The sequence below is a fragment of the Guillardia theta genome, assembly GCF_000315625.1.
Source record: "Guillardia theta CCMP2712 unplaced genomic scaffold GUITHscaffold_25, whole genome shotgun sequence".
NCBI lineage: Eukaryota > Cryptophyceae > Pyrenomonadales > Geminigeraceae > Guillardia > Guillardia theta.
Genome location: NW_005434649.1, coordinates 179,421 through 194,647, shown reverse-complemented (window position 1 = coordinate 194,647; position 15,227 = coordinate 179,421). Strand labels below are relative to the sequence as shown.

Genomic DNA, 15,227 nt, shown 5'->3' with positions numbered 1-15,227 from the left:
TTACAAGATAATTCCGAATGACTGTATCAAAATACCGGAAACCACATTTTGAAACCCTCATACCGACTGCTCCGCCATGGGCGGTATCGAAAGTATATCCTCCGCCTTTGTCAACCAACACTACTCTTGCCTCTCCCCAGCCCCATGCGAAAGACGAGCGACATATCTCATGCACTTTTTCCTGACCTCCTCCTTTGTGATCGTTACGCCTCATCTTTAGTGGAACCACCCTGATCGCTTCGGTTTCGGACATTGCAAGGAGCAAACAACTGCCGTGGTTTGCAAGCAATGCTTGATTCAGACACAAGATTCATGACCAACGAATGTTGATGAGATGTACATCTACCTGAAAGGGTATTCAGATGGCTCGAGCCTCTCGTTTGAACCACGATGATGTCGTATCGTTCATAGGAACGTAAGTTGCGATCGATGAAGAAATTATTCTCTTGGAAATCTTCTTTTCGAAAGAAGAAACAGGATAGCGATCGTACTCCTCAAGATTCTTCGTCTGTTGCAAGTCAGAGTCGTCCAGGTAGCAGCTGGGATACAGATGCATCCTCAGCTGCCACTACCAAACCAGCAACGGCTGCGGGAGCGGTAGCGACCCGAACCTTTAGCAACGGCACTTCTGGGAAGCATGAAACGGACAGCTATACTACCTCTACTGTCTCATCTTCGACATCTGGGAGTGAGGATGAAGAGGGGGACTTTGAAGTGGACCAGAGGAATCCTACACCCCTTCCAACCCAATTCATGGAGGAGTTCAGAGCCAGGGCGAGGGTCAACACCCCACAAAGTCCTGAATCCCAACCCAACAATGATGTTGTCACGTACGACTTAACGGATGCCAGCGATGATGTCTCCATAGAAATCAAAAGCGTCGAAGAAGTCAGTGAAGTGAGCACTCTGAGCATCCGCAGCGCTGCGAGCCTGGAGGATGTATCCGACATTGTTGAGTCCGACCTTGAATCGCGTTCGCAATCAGCTTCTTTTCTCTCGCCGATGCGAATTTTGGCTCTCAAACAGCAGGCAGACTCTCTCTATGATAACGCATGCGACCTTCATAGACAAGGAAAACTGAACGAGGCCCTGAAACTGCTTAAGATGTCTTCTGACCATGCGAAAGACGCGAGCGAAAAAACTTTGGAGGCGAGATCTCTTGCACGAATGGGTCTGATATATAATCGTGCAAACCGACAGCAAAAGGCAATCATGTGCTTCCGCTATGCCGTTAAGCTGATTGGGGACCGAACCGACAACACTAAGATCACAGCACTGCAAGGTCTAGCGAGAGCGCACCGTATTCTTGGACAAGTCGACATCGCCTCGGCATTTGAGTATCAAGCTATGGAAGTGCTGGGCGCCTGCTGGCAAGCAATCCGGGAGAGGCATGAATCGTTCTCGCTGTCCATCTTGATAGACGCTGAAGACTCAAAGTCACCGCCAAAAACATTCGGAGAGAATCAAGAAAGGATCGAGAAGTACATTCGGAGGGAATTGGATGACGCAGAATCTCTCATTTCTTCTGGAGGGGGTGAAGAGACAATTCCTATCCTCAAGGCAGCTCTAGATTACGCGATGCTACTTGGGAATCTCGAGCTTGAAGGGAAGGTGAATGAGACATAAGCAATTTTCTGTTCATTCAACAGTATGGTAGGTATGCAGTCTCCTTGGGGCAGCCTACGGAAACTTTTCGGCAGACAGTGCAAGAGCACTTGACTTTTTGAAGGTTTCAGTTCAAATTCTGGGCAGCTGTAATCAGGTCATCAAATGAGAGCCACAGTCTTCATTGCTGACACGAGTTTCGCAGCTCTCAGCAGAAGCTCTGGCATACGTCCGCATGGGAAATTTGTTTCGGAAACAAGGGTATCTGAAGCCATCGATTTCTTCATACGGCAGGTCCACTGAAGGCGGCACTCGTATTTGAACATAATGAATTGACGACTCATGCCTCCAGATCATTGCAGATTCAACGCACCTTGTTACAGACGAGCTCTGGCAAGGTAGGATTCCTCTGTAGATATTTGGATCCAATGAAGCTGTTCTAGATCAAACAAGCCACCGAGACTGGGGATCTGGAGCTACTTGCTAAAACTCTCAACAATCTAGGAGAAGCCTATCATGCTCTCGGAAGACTTGATGAAGCCAAACTTGTGATTAGATCGTCTCCTTACGCTTCTACCTGAATGATTTACACGACAGAGAATGACTGAAGCGCTACAAATCAAAATCAAGCTATATGGGAAAGTTCATACGGAAGTAGCTGCGACTCAGGAAAACATCGGCTTGATCTTGAGGTGACATCGTTTGTGTCACTTGAGTTTTCCTCATTCATATTGCAGAGATATGCAATCTTACAAGGATGCTTTGAAGTATGTCAAGAACTCACTCGAGGTTTGAGGCTTTTATCCGTTACCATACTCGGCATGAATTGATCGCAGATGAGAGAGAAACTTCTGGGAAAGAATCACCGAGACGTGGCACGATCTCACGTCAACCTTGGAGCAATTCTGTTGCAGGTGCTTTGAATCCTCAGGTCCCTGACCTCACCTTTTGTGTAGCTCAAAGACAGGAACGGCGCCATGGCACATTGGACGGAGGCTGTCAAGGTATTTGGGAGCATTGGGGATGCAAATCTAGAAGGTTTGCAAACAAGAGCCACTGACCGGTTGGGCTGACTTTCATGCTAGATGGCGACAGGGAGCTACGTAACCTGAGCTGCTTGCCATTCCTCTCATTGATCGTGTTGCTTTTTTTCTGCTGGCAGTTGCACGGGCTTTGAACAACATGGCGACTATCAAGGAAAGCCTTGGAGATTGCAACGGAGCTCTGACCCTCTATCGCAAGGTGTGTATGATGGACAGTTGATGAGGAGGAGGGAGGAGATTGAGGTAAGTGGGAGGCTCACAGAATTGATTTTCCTGCCAGGCCCTGGACATCAAGCTGAGAACAGCTCCTCACTCGCAGTCCACTGCGGATTCCTTGTACAACATGGCGATTCTTTACGAGAAGGTGAGTTGTCCTCCTTTCTCCTTGCTGCCCGTGCGCTCAGCAAGCAGCAGACGGGGCAGCTGGACGAGGCGAGGAGAGTGTGCGAGCGCTCCCTCGAGATCAGCACGGAGTGTCTTGGGCGGGATCATCCAAACACGCGTGACGCGCGTGAACTGCTTAAGGACCTGATGGAGCAGCGAGCCATGGCAGGGAAGACAAGCAAAAGATAGCGCGAGACTGAAAGTCGACACGGGACACAGTCAAGTCAGGTGACGGTGAATCAAGAGTATTCTTTTCAGGGCGAGTCTCCTGCTCCTCGTGACCGTTCGAGGCGCGAGGGAGCCAGCGGGAGACGTCGGTCGTGCATTGTAAATGTCCAGGGTCTAGTAATGTTTAAAGAATCTAATTACAAGTGTAAATGAATCTGTAATCGTGTTGTATCCAACAAGCTCTACAAGTGCGCATCAATCTGCAATCGTGTTGTATCTAACAAGCTCTACAAGTGCGCATCAATCTGCATCCGTGTTGTATCTAACAAGCTCTACAAGTGCGCATCAATCTGCAATCGTGTTGTATCTAACAAGCTCTACAAGTGCGCATCAATCTGCATTCGTGTTGTACCTAACAAGCTCTACAAGTGCGCATCAATCTGCAATCGTGTTGTATCTAACAAGCTCTACAAGTGTGCATCAATCTGCAATCGTGTTGTATCTAACAAGCTCTACAAGTGCGCATCAATCTGCAATCGTGTTGTATCTAACAAGCTCTACAAGTGCGCATCAATCTGCAATCGTGTTGTATCTAACAAGCTCTACAAGTGCGCATCAATCTGCATTCGTGTTGTACCTAACAAGCTCTACAAGTGCGCATCAATCTGCAATCGTGTTGTATCTAACAAGCTCTACAAGTGTGCATCAATCTGTAATCGTGTTGTATCTAACAAGCTCTACAAGTGCGCATCAATCTGCATTCGTGTTGTATCTAACAAGCTCTACAAGTGCGCATCAATCTGTAATCGTGTTGTATCTAACAAGCTCTACAAGTGCACATCAATCTGTAATCGTGTTGTATCTAACAAGCTCTACAAGTGCGCATCAATCTGCAATCGTGTTGTATCTAACAAGCTCTACAAGTGCGCATCAATCTGCATTCGTGTTGTACCTAACAAGCTCTACAAGTGCGCATCAATCTGCAATCGTGTTGTATCTAACAAGCTCTACAAGTGTGCATCAATCTGCAATCGTGTTGTATCTAACAAGCTCTACAAGTGCGCATCAATCTGCAATCGTGTTGTATCTAACAAGCTCTACAAGTGCGCATCAATCTGCAATCGTGTTGTATCTAACAAGCTCTACAAGTGCGCATCAATCTGCATTCGTGTTGTACCTAACAAGCTCTACAAGTGCGCATCAATCTGCAATCGTGTTGTATCTAACAAGCTCTACAAGTGTGCATCAATCTGTAATCGTGTTGTATCTAACAAGCTCTACAAGTGCGCATCAATCTGCATTCGTGTTGTACCTAACAAGCTCTACAAGTGCGCATCAATCTGCAATCGTGTTGTATCTAACAAGCTCTACAAGTGTGCATCAATCTGTAATCGTGTTGTATCTAACAAGCTCTACAAGTGCACATCAATCTGTAATCGTGTTGTATCTAACAAGCTCTACAAGTGTGCATCAATCTGCATCGTCTCACTGCCTCTCTTTTCATCTTCGGCTCTCGGTCCGAGTCCTTGCTCCTCCCCTGCCACAGTGCCATCGATACCACCCCACCCTATAATTATCCCAAATGTATCTGTGGAGATAGGGGTCATGACGGACAAATACGCCAACCCCGTGTGGGTATCTCACTACTAGGACCTACTTGCTATCTAGGTCCACCCCACTACGTAGCCATCCGCACTCCGACCTTCCGAACACGGATTGCACCACACCATAGAGCGCATGGCAAGCCGAGCCTTTCCCTCCATCTCTTCCCTCCTTTCCATGGATGCGCCCTCGCCTTCCCGCCTGTTTGCTGCCTGTGAGGAATGCCGTCGATCCAAGACTCGCTGCGACGACGAACGCCCTTGCTCTCGTTGCATTCGTGTTGGCCGTGCAGACGCGTGCGAGTCCCGCAGCTCAGCTTTCGGACCTTGGTCCTTCGACTTGAAGCTCAAGCGCAGAGCCATGAAAGCCTGTAAGAACTGTCAGGTCAAGAAGATCAAATGTGGCGACTCTCGGCCCTGCGCTCAATGCTATGGCATTGGAGTTCCTTGTCACGATGACAATGAATGGTCGTCAGGGAGCACCGAGCCCTTTCTAGTTCAGCGGAAACGGGAGCAAGTGCTGCAGGCATGCGAGTCATGCCGAAAGTCGCGACTGAAGTGTGATGAACAACGACCATGCACGCGATGCGCTAGGAGACAGGAGCTTTGTGTCGATGGCCAAAGAAAGAGGAGAACTCGAATTAATTCAGGAAGCTTGCAAGTAGCGTTGGGATTCAATGTGAATTCCGTTGAAAATCCTGACATGGCACAGAGTACATGAAGGCTTTTATTTCCTGATCGCCTTGCCGCAAGCCTGAATCCATGATAGAGTTAAGTTACAGAGATACAGTGAGATTGATACAGTGATTTTAGACGAGCTTTAACTTCGAAATGGAATACAAAATTCCACGTGCTTGTCTTTATGGAGATGTGCTACATGTCCAGGATGATATAAACCACATGGTGGTAAATTCTTCCGGTTGCCGTTGCAATCTCGTCTAGCCTTATCTTTATGGATCCTCATGACTTGTCCATGTTTCATGTTGGTGAACAACAATCCTCCCATTTGGTCCTGTGCACCAGAAAAAGGACCCGATTGCAAGAACATGATGATCACTATTGGTGACAACTTCTCTGATCAATGCTTTCTGAGTATCCCACTTCATTCTCTCCACAGTGTACCATTTGTTTGACCTGAATGTGCTGTGTCACGACGATCACCTAAGACTGAGGCATCACCCGTCTTTTAGTCTCTCTGATCCTCTTCCATGTTACAAACGTGAAGGACTTCTAGCCTGCGAGACAGAATCATTTCGTGTATACTCCCGTCTTCAAGCTCCAACGGACTTACGCTCTGTCAAAGCAGTGTCAGTTCAACAAACAACAAAACTGCATGCTCAAGATACGCAAGAGTCTCGGGCATTAGCGAGTTGAAGGTTTCTGAATACGACTCTGCCATGGATAGTGATGCTGCCATCGACAGGGACGCTGCCGAACGCGACGCCACAAGTAGCTTCCTCCACGAGCTGAAAATTTCTCGACATAGTTTCCTAGCCTTAGAACAACTTCTCGGATCCGACGTTCAACAATCAGAACAGAGTGAAACTTGCAATAGACTTCAACCTGAATATGACAGCAAGATGACGCAGCAGAAGGATATTCTCGACCTTTTTCCTCCACGACCATAAAGTTTTCAATTTGATCATTACAGATGAGCGCAGCGATTCCTTCACTTCGATCCTCTGCTGAATCATTCGCTTGTTTGCAGGAACTTCCCTCTCCTCATCTCTTTCTCTGGTCGGCGGCGTCAGCTCCTTCGAGTCGCAGCACGGTGTCGCTGCCATCGCTGCCATAGACACGCTCCACCCATTTGACATGTTTGTTTCGTTTGGCCTATTTCTTTACTCAATGTTAAGTTAAAAATCAGTATCCATGGTGGCCCGGGCCAGCCGCCGGGCCCGTGCTGCTTTCTCCGACGAGGTCGGCACTGAGATCGGAATTTATTTATTTACTCAAAGTTAAGTTAAAAATCAGTATCGTTGAGATTCAAAATGTGAACATTTTTCGCGGCGTGGGGTTAATAATTCAGGAACTTCAAATGTTTCACAGTGATAATTGCAAAATGAGTCGATAATGTTTAATATTTGCTCACCTGTTGGAATTATTTGAATGTTTCTTGATCTGACTTTGCCACCCCCACCCACTCCTCCTCGACGACCCCTGGAGGAGATCACGTTCTTGAGTACCCTTACCCCCAGATATTCCATACTACTACCCATCAAAATCTATTGGACCGGGTATTCCGGGAGTACCACCACATAGCATTTCCCTGTTTCTACCCCGTGGTTCACCACAACAATGTCGATCCCCATAGATAACCATGACCGGTTCAGGGAACACGTACCCTCTCATCTTTATCATCACCGGTCTGTTACATGTTTCGCTCCTCGATTACCCCCTTTCTTTTAATGATTTCACCCTACCTTTTTATGGGTCAAAGTTCAGCTGTGCTCAATATACCTACCCTGTTGAAAGGGTAACCCGTTGAATTTTCCAAGTACCCCCATTTCCACACCCCACCCACCATTTATCAACAAAATGCTCTTGCTCACCAATACCCCACCCTGAGGACCACCCTACCCCAGATCCAACCATCCAAATTTTCAAGTTAGCGCGCCATGCTGTTCTCAGGGTCGAGGGCGGCGGCAGTCATGTTGTTTGCTGTATCAGCTATGCCGATGACTCAGCCCTCTCAGTGCATGCTGATGCTTCACCTCCTCGTTCTCTCCCTTTCCTATCCCTCCTCGTCCCTACTACCATGAACCTCTTCGTTGCTGTTCCTGTGCCGTCAAATCTAATCCTGGTGTAAGCATACCCAACTGTCTTAGAGACAACCTGATTTCAGAGAACGTTGCTTGTCTTCTTAAGACCGCCCCTTGTATCTGTTTGAAAGTGTACCTTCTTCTGTTTGCAACTTCTCATCGCCCCTTCACCCTGATTTGGTCGAAAATGGATGAACATCTATTCTAGAGTGATGCTAATTCGGTAATCTATTATTCGCAGAAGGAAGCAAGATCGATCAAGGCTCTGTGCACTAAGTCTGCGTAATATCGTCCAGATATTGCACGGTTAGTTCTCACAATTATGTGCAGGAAGCTGCGCCTTCTTCTTGCTACAAATAGCCACTATTCTGTTTGTTAGTCTTCTTGCCGACTAGAGCTTTATCTACGCTCCAGGTGACTCAATCAGTGGTGCGATCGGGTCTCACAGGTACACAGCGCCATGTCCAGGGTTGCCGAGTGGCTGAAAAGTGCTGGACTCGGACACTTCTCCAGTAACTTCAATGGCATTGAGGAAGAACAATTTCTTGGTTTGCAGGTCAATTTCTTTTGCAATTCTTGTGCAGATCGACCTCGATTGAATACCATGCAGATGCAAGACTATGCAGACTATAAGGTCATGACCCAAGAGGACCGAAGAAAACTATTCTCTCTCTTACAGGTTTGAGCCACAATGAATGCCTAGGATTTATCCTCTATGGCAGGTATTGAAACGCGAACTAGATGGAGCTGGAAACAAGCCGCCTGCCCAGGCATATTCTTGATTGTTGTGAATGGCCAACGGTTTATACTTGTCAAAGCTCAAGGCTCTTCCTGTCAAGAAACCATCTAATCACCTTGCTGTGGCAAACCCCACATCCAACAGTAGATCTGAGGTCCACACCGCGGATTCCTCCTCTGAGGGAAACAGCAAATTTGAAGACAGGATCAAGGTAATCAATAGCAAGCACTTGTTTCTTATCTCACATTATGGATCAAAAGGTCTGTGTGAGAAAACGTCCTTTGTTTAAAAAAGAATCAGAAAAAGGCGATGTTGATGTGATTCGGGTAGCCTATGATATGCACACGTGAAATCTCTTCTTAAATTTGTCCTTCCAGGATGACAACAATCAATCTCTCACCGTCCTTGAGCCCAAGACAAAAGTGGCTTCGACATGTTGAATGATTCATTTTCTTAACTGTGTATGTCGCTCAGGTTGACCTCACTAAATTCACTGAAGAACATAATTTCTTCTTTGACGAGGTATGCGATTCTCTCGTTGAGTTTACGATCGTATGATTGTATCCCAGGTTCTCAGTGACAACACCGCAAACAAGGAAGTCTATAAGAGATGCGGGTCTCCCCTTGTGCGATATGTGTTCGAGAAGCAAGGGAAAGCTTCTTGTTTTGCGTATGGACAGACCGGCTCTGGAAAGACACACACGATGATGGGAAATCCAGAGCAGCCTGGACTGTACTTCCTTGCAGCAGATGAAATTTTCACCCTCAAAAAGGAGAAAGGCTATTCAGACCTCACGGTACGTGAACTTGCGGTCACATTTTGTACCTGATGACATCGTCAAGGTTTGGGTCAGCTTCTTTGAGATCTATGGTGGAAAGCTGTATGATCTCTTGAATGACCGAAGAAAACTTGTTGCAAGGGCAGATGCCAAACAGGTTTGCGATGAGTTCCTCGATTGCACGCAATCACCAAAAAGCAGGTGGTTAACATCGTGGGTCTGCAAGAGACCGAAGTGAAGAGTGTCGCCCACTTGATGGATGCTTTGAATGTTGGACACGAGGCTCGATCGACGGCAGCCACTGGGGCCAATCTTGATTCCTCCCGCTCGCATGCAGTACTGCAGGTAGGGATGTATTCAAAAAGAAGTCTGCATGACTTATTCAAAAATTTAACACAGATACAATTCAAGAGGATGAACAAGAGTGTGGGGAAATTGAGTTTCATTGATCTGGCGGGCAGTGAAAGAGCTTCCGACGTCAACGACAACGATAGACAGACACGCATTGAGGGAGCAGAGATCAACAAATCTCTTCTTGCATTGAAAGAGTGCATTCGGTACACGATTATGGCTTCTTTTGAGTTCACCCTAAAGCTGGTGAAAGGGCTCTTGACCAAGGGAGCAAGCATGTTCCTTTCCGTGGATCAACGCTTACATCTGTCTTGAAGGACAGGTTGCTTACAACTTGAGCCTTCCGATGGTGACACCCATGTTTCAGTTTTATTGGAAACTGTCGAACAGTGATGATCGCCAACGTATCTCCCGGAACTTCAGCATGCGAGCACACAATGAATACCCTGCGATATGCCAACCGTGTCAAGCAATTGAAGTCTGCAGATCGAGGGAAAGATGCTTATGCCCTCAAGGTTTCATATTTCCCGCGGGCTTGTGGCCCTTCCCTTCTAAGCTGGTTTGCAGGATGCATACATGCCTCATCAGGCTGCTCCCCGACACGCCGGAGGAGCTAGAATCACCCCTGTTCACGTCGCAGGGGTTGGGCAGCCTCCGTTTGAGCGGGCGCGAGTGGCACATGAGGAGCAAGAAAAAGCTGAGAATGCTTCTTCGCCCGAGGATAATGGCGTCTTGGATGAGGAAGATGACGATCTCGCTCGTTCCCAAGATCAACTTGCTTACGAAGGTCTCAATGCAGCGACTTCCTATACCTGCTCGCTCACTTGATAACATAGAGCTCGTCACCAACATCCTAGAGGAAGAAGACGACGTGGTGGCTTGCCATCGACAACAGATCGAAGACAACATGGCACTTGTACAGGAGGAAATGGGCCTCCTCACCCAAGTGGAGATGCCAGGTGGTTCGGTTGAGTCGTATGTCATCAGACTAGATCGTGTGCTCCAGCGGAAGGTAATCCTTGTTGTTCTTTCATTGTCTCCTTTTCTTTCTTTCCATCCAATTCTACATATTCTGCTTTCAGTGAGCGCTGCCTAACATGCGCGTAGATCGAGTCTGTGAACAAACTGCGTGAACGGCTTTCTGAGTTCCAGCAGAGGCTGAAAGAGGAAGAGACTCTAAGCAAGACCAGACGGCTTTAAAGGGACCGACTTATTCATCTGAAATACGATAGAACGGCAGTCTTTACAACATTCTCCCGCTCAGGACTACTGTGCAGATTTACTTATCTTGTACATTTCCAGACTATTCTTATTCATATGGATATCTATTGTTATAGCGACTTGGGAAGAAGATGCATCGTCAATTCGAAGGCTGTGAAAGCGGCAGCATTGGCTGGAAGAGCGCGAAGGAGGCAGGGGGCGAGGCCGATGGTGAAACCTCTCCACCCTGCGTTCCTGTGATTGAAGTTATGAACTGCGTAAACCGATGGAATGAATGGAGAGGAGCAAAGTACCTGTAGATCTGGACTGCACAATCGTATCCGTTGCGGTAGACTGGTGGACTGAGGGAAAATGAGGAGAGGAGAGGCGGCGCTGGAGAAGCACCGGACGTCAGGTGCTGCCATGATCTTGTTTTTGACCACGTCGAAGGGATAACAGCACAACCTGTCGCTCAGTCACTTTGACAGGAAGCAGGCTAAGGAGACAAAGGGATGGTAAAATTCTTGGATGGCGAAGGTTCATCGCGGGAGAGGGCGGAAAAAGCTGGGCAGATGGCAGGGGTGGGTGGTGAAGGAGAACCAGTAGCAAACGCCTGTAAGGCTGCCGCAGAGGACAGTGATGCCCATCGACTGCAAAATTGATCGTCCCTCTGCAAGGCCAAGTGAGCTGGAGAAGAAGAAGAGAAGGAGCAGCAGGGGCAGGGGCAGGTCAGGAATAGAATGAAGGTATCAGTGTTAGTCGGTTGAGAGCTGAGATACCAGATGATCCTGACGTCATGCCAAACTTGCTTCGGAAAAATTCCTAACAAGAGAGTGATGGGAAGTAACACGGAGGGTAGAGTGTCGGGAGGAAGACGGAGAAGAGAGGGAGAGAGGGAGAAGAAGACACATATGGGCCGAAGTAAGCGTAGTTGCTCATCCTGCACAATGCTGTCATGGTCCAGCCCCTGTAGAGACCATGACGAATTCCCAGATTAGAGACAACCTGCTCGTGTTGTCAGGAGAGCGAGAAGAGACAAACAGGCAGGCAGGCAGGCAGGCAGGCAGACATAGTGGACTGAGAGAGGGGACAAGATCGTAGAGGATCTTTCCTTGCGAAAGCAATCGACCATTCCGTGGTACTTGACCTCGTTCTTCGCTCCGTACTGAACCTGTGACAGGTCAGCCTCCTCTGCTTTGTTTCTCTGCCTTGACCTGCAATCGCGCCTTTACAGCTTCAATCGGCTGCACGATGAAGGAGATGGCAAACCCTGAAACCACCGCCCCCTGCGAGAAATGAGAGGAGGAGATGGGTGGGATCAGTTGCCTTCATGGTCTCGGTCACTGTCGGCTTGCGCGACTTGTCGTTCTTGATCGCGTTCACTGCCATGGACTGCATGCCAAACAGGGTCGAGTTGATGAACCCCGCGAAGAGAAGAGGAGGCAGGACCCCTTTGTACAACCCGAAGAACCCCTCCTTCGACATGGTCTGCCGCAAGCAGTCCCATGCTCCCGTGAACCGACCGCCCTTCCCTTCAGTCTGCAGTCTGACTTTGATCGTGTCGAAGGCTGAGGGAGAACAAATTAGTCAGATCGCAAACTCGCTCCCGGATGCACAGCCCTCTTTGCACGAATCAAGATCGAGCATGTTGAATGGACAAGCAGAAGCCTCTTCCTCCTCTCTCTTCCCTTCCTTGACTTCTCTCCCTCTCCCTCTGCTTCCTCTGCTCCTTACGATGGCCTGCGATGACGAGCGCCGCCCCCGAGCTTGTTCCTCCTACGAAGCTCCGCCACTGTCCATCCCCCATTCGCCCGGCTTGTGAGCACCACCCCCACCTTCACTTTTAACATGCAAAGAACCGGTGGTCGAAGAAGCATGATCCCCCGATTGGAACACAGGCGTGTTGGGAGAATTAAAAGAGAGCAGGGAGAGAGGAGAGAGGAGGAGAGAGGAGGAGAGAGGAGGAGAGAGGAGGAGAGAGGAGGAGAGAGGAGGAGAGAGGAGGAGAGAGGAGGAGAGAGGAGGAGAGAGGAGGAGAGAGGAGGAGAGAGGAGGAGAGAGGAGGAGAGAGGAGGAGAGAGGAGGAGAGGTTCAGATGATGAGAAATATCAGAAGACAAGGATGTCATGATAGCCGTTGGAGGATGAGGTATGAGAAGACGAAGCTAGAATCATAGAGTGGAGAAGAGCAACGAGGTGGAATACGGAAATGCGAGGACCTCGAAATGGTTGGGGAGCAGCTGAATGAGAGAGGAAGACGAAGTGAAATAAAGAGACAAAAATGCAGAAGAGAGCGGGAGACAGTAGAAAAGAAATGCCAAGGTAGGAAGTAATCCCTGAGATGGCGATTCAACTGTGAAAGAAGATACTGGCACAAGATGATTCATGTTCGGTAGAATACATTGACTGCTTCCTAGTGTAGCTGATGGTTGTAGCGAAATAAAACTGCTGTGGCCCTGCCACGACAAGTACGGGTTCAAATGATAACTTGCATCTTCGAGTCCTCGTCCTCCTTGCTCCCGCCGACCGCCGCGCCCGCAGCTGCACCGGAGTCGACTACCATCGCCTCATCCTCGTCTTTGCTCGATCCTTCAGTGCCACTGCTCTTGAGGTAGAAGCAGAAGACCTGCAGTGAGCAGGTCAGAGGAGGTACAAGGGGCCTTGGAGGCCTGGACCTTCTTTCCAGCCACCTCCTTCACTCCCTTGCTGAATGTGCGGATGCTTCGGTGGATGCAGGAACGCACGGAGGTCTTCCAGGTAACGCTCTCCGGCGAATCTTTGATGCAGCAGTTGATATCAGCGAGAGAGAGAAGCGAAGGCGAGTGATGCGCGATATGGCAAGACAAAGGACAGACAGCGACAGAGGCAGAAAGAGAGAGATAGAGACAGAGAGGTCCCAGAATGCAAACACAAGAGTTAGAACAAGGAAGCAATCAATGATAGGTTTACCACTTGCAAAGTAGGGGTACTTTTGCTGGATGGCTTCCCATATTTCTTCAAAGGAAAGTTTAAGATCAGGTTCGAGGACCTGGCAACCATGAGCCTCCTGCTCCAAGCATGCAGTCTAGAACTCACAGACGACACCATTTGCTCATAGGAAAGTTTCGGCTTCGCAGCAAGCGCTCTGGGCATCGAGGATGGCGCTTTGACGATTTCAGAACAACGTTTCTACAGCTCAACAATTCATACTCAACGGAAGGAGGAAATAGATTGGAACTCCATCTGCGATCTCGATCTTCGACTGCCTCTGCAGAGGTGCTGGCTTTCCGCTGTTTCCATCCGGGGATCCGGGGTAGATAACCCCTAAAGCACACCAGTCAGCCTGAAGCCCGAGCAAGAAACCTTGGGGGACAGGGCAAACTTACCGTCCACCTTCACTGCATTCTTGCAGATGCTCTTGATGTAAAACTTCTCGTCGTCTGAATTCCAGTATAAGGAAGCATGCATCTTGCTGATCTTCATCTTCTGCCCAATGTGAAAGTTTGCGCGGAACGCTCCCGCTCCCTCTTGTCCCTGCGGAGGACTCCTGCTCAACAGTATCAGTTGAGACCATCATGGAGGTAGCAGAGTGAATGTTCTTGCCTCCCCAGCGTCACTTCGATCCTTCTAGGGTTCCCAGAATGATCTCTTTCCATGACATATTCGCTCGTGATGTAAAATGGCGGCAGAGCATCTCCCCTGGTTGCCAGTTTTGCGTAGGCAAAGGGTTCAGCTATCTTACCTCCCTGTCCCGATGACATCCCCACCTACATCTCATTCATCAGCAACATCACAACAAACCATCTCATATGTATTATCGCAATCATTTGCAAAGTTGATCAGTCAACTATTTCATTTGTTTTCTTGTGACGTCGCCAGGAACAACAGGACACATCATTCCAATTCCATATCCAATGCTTTTTATCCATCCAGAAGCTCACTTCGCCCGTAAAAGAACAAGCCCACGTATCATCGTCACAGATGAATCGATTTAGCCCCACCAGTCCGATCTTCTTCTGTCTTTGTCTCATTCTCATTTCTGCTTCGTCCCATCCCTTGTGTTTTCACAATATCACTCCTCATCGTTACTCTCCCCCTTCTCACCATGCTCGAACTTCTCACCTCTTCCTCCCTTCCCTTCCCTCCCCTGCCCTTCCCTCCTCTCCTGTTCTCAGCATTTACCGTCGTTCCCGCCAACTCCTGAGAAGCTCACCTCACCCCTTATGTTGATCTTATGTACCCCTCTTATGTACCCTACCCTATGTTACTCATATGAAATAACCCACCCTTTCCTCTGAAAGCTAATCCCACCCCACCTATAGATCTGAAGGACATTCTACCCATAGTCCTTCCGACGAACTTGTTTGTTCGTCCATGCGCACAGTTCGTTTTAAGAGCCTATAGCCTCCCCGTCCTCCTCCCCGTCCTCCTCCCCGTCCTCCTCCGCCTGATCCGCCTCCTCTCCCTTCTCCTCCCCCTTCTCCCCATCTCCTCCTCCCCCTTCTCCTACTTCGCTCCCTCTTAAGCCAGAGCTTGAAGCATCTGAGACCAGAGGCATGGAAGTGTGTGCATGTGAGACAAAGAGGAGTGTACGGTCCCCCAGAGAAAGTGAAAAGC

The 15,227-nt window shown here is 48.6% G+C and overlaps 4 protein-coding genes across 4 annotated transcripts; 3 read left to right on the top strand and 1 right to left on the bottom strand.

Annotated features, from left to right (window-relative positions):
- Positions 1-429: 429 nt before the first annotated feature.
- On the top strand, positions 430-3,221 carry GUITHDRAFT_137337 (hypothetical protein; the record flags this gene model as incomplete). Its single annotated transcript, XM_005834480.1, has 11 exons — positions 430-1,611; positions 1,658-1,762; positions 1,811-1,899; positions 1,958-2,003; positions 2,203-2,297; positions 2,343-2,394; positions 2,442-2,519; positions 2,562-2,643; positions 2,768-2,847; positions 2,929-3,012; positions 3,063-3,221. 11 exons carry the CDS (start codon positions 430-432, stop codon positions 3,219-3,221), a joined length of 2,052 nt encoding a protein of 683 aa, XP_005834537.1.
- A 5,329-nt stretch (positions 3,222-8,550) lies between these two features.
- GUITHDRAFT_69382 (hypothetical protein) lies at positions 8,551-10,049 on the top strand (the record flags this gene model as incomplete). Its single annotated transcript, XM_005834479.1, has 8 exons — positions 8,551-8,628; positions 8,680-8,724; positions 8,777-8,824; positions 8,872-9,099; positions 9,146-9,238; positions 9,283-9,638; positions 9,686-9,754; positions 9,800-10,049. The coding sequence occupies 8 exons, from the start codon at positions 8,551-8,553 to the stop codon at positions 10,047-10,049; spliced, it is 1,167 nt and encodes a 388-aa protein (XP_005834536.1).
- A 176-nt stretch (positions 10,050-10,225) lies between these two features.
- Positions 10,226-10,632, top strand: GUITHDRAFT_69400 (hypothetical protein; the record flags this gene model as incomplete). Its single annotated transcript, XM_005834478.1, has 2 exons — positions 10,226-10,444; positions 10,540-10,632. 2 exons carry the CDS (start codon positions 10,226-10,228, stop codon positions 10,630-10,632), a joined length of 312 nt encoding a protein of 103 aa, XP_005834535.1.
- A 2,929-nt stretch (positions 10,633-13,561) lies between these two features.
- Positions 13,562-14,361, bottom strand: GUITHDRAFT_152026 (hypothetical protein). Its single transcript, XM_005834477.1, has 3 exons — positions 14,214-14,361; positions 13,997-14,157; positions 13,562-13,934 (listed from the first exon to the last, which is right to left on the bottom strand). The coding sequence occupies exons 1-3, from the start codon at positions 14,264-14,266 to the stop codon at positions 13,807-13,809; spliced, it is 342 nt and encodes a 113-aa protein (XP_005834534.1). The 5' UTR covers positions 14,267-14,361; the 3' UTR covers positions 13,562-13,806.
- Positions 14,362-15,227: the final 866 nt, after the last annotated feature.

Bases quoted from the DNA above. Each gene is read 5' to 3' on its own strand.
- GUITHDRAFT_152026 (XM_005834477.1), bottom strand. From the start codon at position 14,266: ATGGAAAGAGATCATTCTGGGAACCCTAGAAGGATCGAAGTGACGCTG. The intron at 14,158-14,213 runs GCAAGAACATTC...ACTGTTGAGCAG, and splicing joins ATCGAAGTGACGCTGGGGAG to GAGTCCTCCGCAGGGACAAG. The intron at 13,935-13,996 runs GTAAGTTTGCCC...GGTGTGCTTTAG, and splicing joins GAATGCAGTGAAGGTGGACG to GGGTTATCTACCCCGGATCC.